Source organism: Dendrobium catenatum, unplaced genomic scaffold (genome assembly GCF_001605985.2).
Source record: "Dendrobium catenatum unplaced genomic scaffold, ASM160598v2 fragScaff_scaffold_1634, whole genome shotgun sequence".
In the NCBI taxonomy this organism is placed as follows: Eukaryota; Viridiplantae; Streptophyta; class Magnoliopsida; order Asparagales; family Orchidaceae; genus Dendrobium; species Dendrobium catenatum.
Window position 1 is genome coordinate 219,968 of NW_021320096.1, and position 7,431 is coordinate 227,398.

At 38.1% G+C, this 7,431-nt stretch overlaps 1 protein-coding gene across 1 annotated transcript; it reads right to left on the reverse strand.

Moving 5' to 3' along the window:
- Positions 1-961: 961 nt before the first annotated feature.
- LOC110098147 (protein FAR1-RELATED SEQUENCE 5-like) lies at positions 962-2,963 on the reverse strand. The gene is made up of 4 exons (XM_020824875.2): positions 2,882-2,963; positions 2,385-2,805; positions 1,584-2,267; positions 962-1,397 (listed from the first exon to the last, which is right to left on the reverse strand). The coding sequence occupies exons 1-4, from the start codon at positions 2,961-2,963 to the stop codon at positions 962-964; spliced, it is 1,623 nt and encodes a 540-aa protein (XP_020680534.2).
- Between the last annotated feature and the right edge of the window lie 4,468 nt (positions 2,964-7,431).

Consider the following 7,431-nt stretch of genomic DNA (forward strand, 5'->3'; position numbering starts at 1 on the left):
TTCCTAAACTTATATATCTTTAAATTTCAACTACCACAGTTAATAGCACAACCACCCATATTAAATACCTTCAACAATACATCTGCCAAATTTAATTTCAACAAACATAGTAAATAACAACCCACAACAATAATGTTACGTTGAAGCACCAGGACATTGTACTGCTCGGTACTGATCGGTACCGAGAGGTACCGATCGGTACATAAAGGTACCCACCGATACCGATCGATACCGACAGGTACTTAGAAGATCGATACCGATAAAAACGCTGAAGTTTCTACAATAAGAAATCAATTACAATAATAACATAAATCAAATTAACCCAAATGAGAAATTCTGAATATTTATCCAAACCTTTCAGCATCAATAGTAAATAACAACCCACAATAATAATGTTATGTTGAAGCACCAGGACATTGTACTGCTCGGTACTGATCGGTACCGAGAGGAACCGACCGGTACATAAAGGTACCCACCGATACCGATCGGTACCGACAGGTACTTAGAAGATCGGTACCGATAAAAACGCCGAAGTTTCTATAATAAGAAATCAATTACAATAACAACAGAAATCAAATTTACCCAAATGAGAAATTCTGAATATTTAACCAAGCCTTTCAGCATCAATAAATCCATTCATCATGTTTAAATATTCAAGGTTTGGCTGAATGGTTGGTCGACGAAGAATCCACTCATCGGTGAAGCATTCTGGTATGTTCGCAAAGGGAATATGACTAATAGGTTTCATATGTGTTGGCTGATGAGTTGAAGTAAAATAATCTGGAATATTTGCAAAAGAAACTTGGCTTCTAGGTTCCACTGGGGTAGGCTGATGAGTTGAAGTGAAGTATTCTGGTATATTTGCAAAAGAAACTTGACTACTAGTTTCCACTGGTGTAGGCTGATGAGTTGAAGGTGTTGGTTGTTCCTCAGCTTTCTTCTTCTTTGGCTTTCTTTTTTCTCAATGGCTCTTCAACCTTGCATTTGAAACTCCTTTGGGTCTGCGATTTATAGGGTCTTTTATTTTAGTTCGCATGCTTAAATTCGTAACTAAGTTTGAGTCCTTGCTGGCATTTAATATCAGATCCACATTCTCAGCAATCTCAGAAATTGCATCAATCATGTACTGTTCTGCTTCAGTATTCCCTTGCCCTCTAGTGCTAATTTGATATGCAAAACTACTAAAATAATTTCTAAAAATCATACTTCCTATGCCATCCGAGGGGATTCCGGTAGCTACCATAGATGACAACCGCCTGTCAGAGTAAAGGTCCTTTCTTGCTCCACCTGACCATCTCTTGAGTAGATATTTCGGAGGTATATTAATTATATCAATCTTCCTTATCACTCTCAAGAAGTGAGAACATAGTATCCCCATCATGCCGAATTTTCCACAGCTGCATTCAATGCTACCTTCCGCATCATCAAAATTAACTGTCTAGTGGCGAGGTTGATCAATGTTCTCAACAGTTTTGACAAAAAAGGTGGATAAGTTAGCTGAGGCATGAGCTATGCACATTCTACCCACACCTTATAAAAACTCCTCCTCAAAGAAAGAATACAATTTACGCGAATAAAAATACGCAGCCTGCCTAAGAATTGGACTACTCTTCACTAAAGGTACAACATCAGACTGACTACATTTGAAGTCTTCATCCTTTTCATTCCGACGCCATGTCTTCATCACCTTCTCTAGTTCCAAAAAACACTCAGTGATGGTTCTAGTAGACTTAGAAATTCTGTGGCACACATTATTAGTGGATTCACTACGATGTGTTGAAAGAATACCAAGGTTAAAATAAGTCTTGTTGTATGCTGTGGACCACTTGTGCCTTATTTTGTAGAGCTCTTTCAACCACTCATGGCTATGAAAGTCCCCTTCATTCAGCATTTCAGTCCAAGTACTTTCAAACTCTTTCTCTGAATCACACTTGCTGAAACATTTATAAATCAACCCTCTAACCTTGTTGTTGTTGTTGTAACAATGCAACTTGGATGGAAGCTTCTTGGTGATGTGCCATTTGCAAAGCCTATGGCGTGTTTGAGGAAATGCAATTTCTATTGCCCGAGACATTGCCTGATCCTGGTCAGTAAAAATTGTAATGGGATGTTTACCACCCATTACTCTCAAGAATGTTCTAAACAGCCATGTAAATGATTCTACTGTTTCTTCAGACAGAAATGCTACCCCCAAAAGAACATTCTTCCAATGGTTATTAACTCCAACAAAAGGTGCACAAGCTAGATTGTATTTGTTCAATCTATAGCTGGTATCAAAAATTATAACATCTCGAAAGCAGTCGTAGACTATTCTTCCCACACCATCAGCTCAGAAAAAATTCATCAATCTATCCTCCTCATCATATTGGACTTCCCACACGAACATGTTATCACTGTTTGCGCGGTTTTTAAAAATTTCAATTAGGGAATTGGTATCCCCAGTCTCAATCTTGCATCTTCTGTTTCTCAGAACAAAGTTATATGCATCTCTTCTTAAAAAACCTACATGCTCCCTCCCACCAACTTCATCAGCTAAGTATGTGAATGCATCAATGGTTCTAATCCCAGCATCAGTCATAGATTTAAGAATGAATGCTCTCTCTTCGGTAATACTCCTACATGATCTCAATAAATGTTGATCTTCAGGCCTTGCCAACTCTTGGTTGTGGTTCTCAACACATTTATTAACCTTCCATTCCCCATCTTGATCAACTGAAAATCTAATCATCGCGGGACACCCAGTCCTAGTATTGGATTTCCTGTATTTCGATTTGGCATTCAGGTCAAGGCCCTTCTTAAAACTAGCTTTCGAACAGTCACGGCTTTCATATCATATTTACCGATAATATATCAAAGTTTGGTTGGGTATTCTGTTGCAAACCATCTCCACCTCTAAGTTGTGACTCTTGCATAAAACCTTCCATCTCCAACCAGTCGTTCATCTCTTTTGGCACAGTATCCATCTTCAGACCTTATAACTCGAACCTCAGACCTTACGCTCTTCTCCTGCTTTCTGAGGTTTTAGGTGTTACAAGAAAAAATTTTTAACTGAGGTAAAAAAACCGCGCCAGCAAATATAGCCCTAGCTTTAACCGCGCATTTTTTCAAGTAATTCGGATGGTTCATGTTATCGGGTTATCGGGTAAACAGAGCACACGTTCTCTTCAAGTCGGTGGGGTCAAGGTGGGCTCCACGTGGCGTGAAACTATTTGTTTGCACACACAGAGCTACGTCCGCACTCCGCACACAATAAAAGTTCATCGTCTCACATGGCTATCTAAAAAATAAAAAATTTAGGCGGTTTAAAAAAAATTACTGAAATCGTAGACATTTAAAGAAAAATAGGACTCGTCATCTTAAAAGATATTTTACTACACAGATAAAATTTTGCCAAGCAAACTTGTAAGACGTCTGGTGCTTTTGAGGATATTTCAATAAATAAGATATTATATGTCTATTCCAAATTAAAGATAAATTATGTTTCAAGTTTGGTTTTCCAAGATATTTACTTATAAAAAATGAATTTTTCTATTCTCCTACATCTCCTACAGTTTCAAAAGCTCTACTTTCTTTTTAAGAGTGATATATATTTTCAGACATCTGAAATTTCGACATCCGAAAATAGGGGGCAACTAGTTTATTATCAAAAACATATCTTGATCGGGTACAAATCTTGAGGCAAAATCAAGTTGGAAACTTTTAAAATTAAGTCGGAGACCATCTAATCTCTGACTTTAATAAACTTATAGTTAATTGAATGTTTTAGAAGTACGAACCCAAACACACCAAATTCGACTCAATCCAAGAAGAAATGGGTTCAAATTGAAGACTAAAAGCATCTTTGGAAGGTTCAAACCGTAATCTGGATTAGCAAATCGTTACCAAATGTGACATGCTTATAGTCAAATTGAGCAGCTCAACGAGATAAATTCAACGAGATTAAGATCACAAAATTTTTATATCATAAAGACATTCAAATGCCCAACGAACAGACCACAGACAAGAGAATCAACATCGGTCGTACATGCAAACTACTCCAAATTCCCATTGATCTCCCTCTTATTTACTAGACATGACACTTTTAGAAAACTATAAATAACCCCCTCACTCCTCTTGGAAGGGGAAGGAGAAAAGGGGGCCAAGGAAGAAGAGAGGAAAGAGAAGGAAAAGAAGAAATAGATCTCTTGCCACATAATCCTCCTTAACTACCACCTAGCCACTCAACGACAATAAACTTCTTCCCAGCGTCGAATTTTTACCCGATGTCAGACTTCCTCCTGTCATTAGACTTGTTCCCATTGCCAAACTTTCGTCGGACTTCTACCTTATGTCGGACATCCACCCGTCGCCATATTTTTACCAAACACCAGACTTCTACTCGTAGTAAAATTTCTACCCGATGCCGGACTTCTACCCATTGACGAATTTCTAACTAATGTCAGATTTCCTCCCTTTCTCAGACTTCTGCCAATCACTGAATTTCTAACATATGTTGAGTTTCCACCCATCTTCGGACTTTAGTCTGTAACCGGACATTCATCAGACTTCAATCCATTATCGAACTTTCATTGGACTTCAACTTGATGCTAAACTTTCACATTTCATTGGACTTCTTTCCATCGATGAATTTCCTCCCGTCATCAGACTTCTATATAATGCCAGAGTTCCTCCCATCTTCGGAGGTTTGCTAGACCCCATACTTTCAATGGACTTCTAGTTAATGTCGGGCTTTTCCCTGTCTCTGAATTTTTACCTGATTTTGCACTATTGCTCATCGCCAAACTTTTACTCAATTTCATACTTCTACCCGTCATCGGATTTCTACCCGATGCTGGACTTCTTCCCATTTCAGTATTTATACCTAATGCCAGAATTCCACCTATCACCAAATTTTTACCCAACGTCCAACTTATACTTGTTGTTGAACTCCATTTTGTCACTGGACTTTCGTTAAACTTCTACCTAAAGTCGGACTTCATCTAGTTATTAGACTTCTACTCGACGCCAGACTTCCACCCATTACAAAATTTCTACCCTACGCTGGACATCCACCCATCACAGACTTTTCCCTATCGCTGGACTTTCATCAAACTTTTACATGACACTTGACTTCTTCATTTCACCAGATTTTTACTCGAGGTCGGACTTACACTATTTATTAGACTTCTACCCGATGTCAAACTTTCATCGGACTTATACCCAATATCGGACTTAATCGTTACCAAATGTGACATGCTTATAGTCAAATTGAGCAGCTCAACGAGATAAATTCAACGAGATTAAGATCACCAAATTTTTATATCATAAAGACATTCAAATGCCCAACGAACAGACCACAGACAAGAGAATCAACATCGGTCGTACATGCAAACTACTCCAAATTCCCATTGATCTCCCTCTTATTTACTAGACATGCCACTTTTAGAAAACTATAAATAACCCCCTCACTCCTCATGGAAGGGGAAGGAGAAAAGGGGGCCAAGGAAAAAGAGAGGAAAGAGAAGGAAAAGAAGAAATAGATCTCTTGCCACATAATCCTCCTTAACTACCACCTAGCCACTCAACGACAATAAACTTCTTCCCAGCGTCGAATTTTTACCCGATGTCAGACTTCCTCCTGTCATTAGACTTGTTCCCATCGCCAAACTTTCGTCGGACTTCTACCTTATGTCGGACATCCACCCGTCGCCATATTTTTACCAAACACCAGAGTTCTACTTGTAGTCAAATTTCTACCCGATGCTGGACTTCTACCCATTGACGAATTTCTACCTAATGTCAGATTTCCTCCCTTTCTCAGACTTCTGCCAATCACTGAATTTCTAACATATGTTGAATTTCCACCCATCTTCGGACTTTAGTCTGTAACCGGACATTCATCAGACTTCAATCCATTATCGAACTTTCATTGGACTTCAACTTGATGCTAAACTTTCACATTTCATTGGACTTCTTTCCATCGATGAATTTCCTCCCGTCATCAGACTTTTATATAATGCCAGAGTTCCTCCCATCTTCGGAGGTTTGCTAGACCCCATACTTTCAATGGACTTCTATTTAATGTCGGGCTTTTCCCTGTCTCTGAATTTTTACCCGATTTTGCACTATTGCTCATCGCCAAACTTTTACTCAATTTCATACTTCTGCCCGTCATCGGATTTCTACCCGATGCTGGACTTCTTCCCATCTCAGTATTTTTACCTAATGCCAGAATTCCACCTATCACCAAATTTTTACCCAACGTCCGACTTATACTTGTTGTTGAACTCCATTTTGTCACTGGACTTTCATTAAACTTCTACCTAAAGTCAGACTTCGGCTAGTTATTTGACTTCTACTCGACGCCAGACTTCCGCCCATTACAGAATTTCTACCCTACGCTGGACATCCACCCATCACAGACTTCTCTCTATCGCTGGACTTTCATCAAACTTTTACATGACACTTGACTTCTTCATTTCACCAGATTTTTACTCGACGTCGGACTTACACTATTTATTAGACTTCTACCCGATGTCAAACTTTCATCGGACTTATACCCAATATCCGACTTCAGCCCATTGCCGGATTTCTACCCGACACCGGACATCCGACATCTATCACCATACAATAATCTATTCTGACCATTGTTGCCCGCAGATTGCAGCCCCTTTAACAACCATCACAGGACTTAGATCTTTTTAAACTTTTTTGCCTACCGACTATGGTTCTGCCGACCAAATAAATATATCAATAGCAATTCTTTCAAGTTTCATCATGTAATGCACTTTATATGGTGCATAATTTTTACATCAAGCCAAGGCCTTCCCTCCAAGGAAGGGCATCATTTTTAATCGACTGCAAAAAATAGTGGATTCATTCAAACTAGGCCAGGCCCCATAGTTTTTACCCTTTTAAGGGTTTTTCTCTTAAAAAATTTTGGTGTTTCTTCTGGATTCTACACTCTCTCTCTTATCTTATTACATGTTGGATCTTCGTACAATGCTAAGATGTTAAACTTTATATTTCTCTACTACCACGAAAATTTTAGAAAACTACAAATCTAAATTTTTTTTTATAAATAATTATTAATTTAGTTTAATTGTTGGAAATAAGGGCTGATTAGATATGATACATTAATCATAATGCATGATTAAAATCATACCATACAATCATATATAATTATATTTTTAATATTAATATTAAGGATTTGGTTAAAGGTATTTAATAGAAATTTAAATTTTTAACACTAAATGTGGGTAACAAAGGAGTGAGAATGGAAATATTAAGTGCTTGACACAAATACTTAAATTTGTGTTTTGTGAGTTACACAACATTCATAATCATAATTAAAACCACCTCATCTCATATGATCCACCTTAATCCCAGTTTCATCCTTCTCCACTAATCAACATTCCACTACTTTTATCGATCCACATACCTACACCAGCT

What these genes read in the sequence shown, in the direction of transcription:
- LOC110098147 (XM_020824875.2), bottom strand. Translation starts at nt 2,963, where the DNA reads ATGGATACTGTGCCAAAAGAGATGAACGACTGGTTGGAGATGGAAGGT. An exon ending in ACAACTTAGAGGTGGAGATG is followed by an intron (nt 2,806 to 2,881) that starts GTTTGCAACAGA and finishes ACTGTTCGAAAG; the next exon opens with CTAGTTTTAAGAAGGGCCTT. An exon ending in CGCGCAAACAGTGATAACAT is followed by an intron (nt 2,268 to 2,384) that starts GTTCGTGTGGGA and finishes TTTTGATACCAG; the next exon opens with CTATAGATTGAACAAATACA.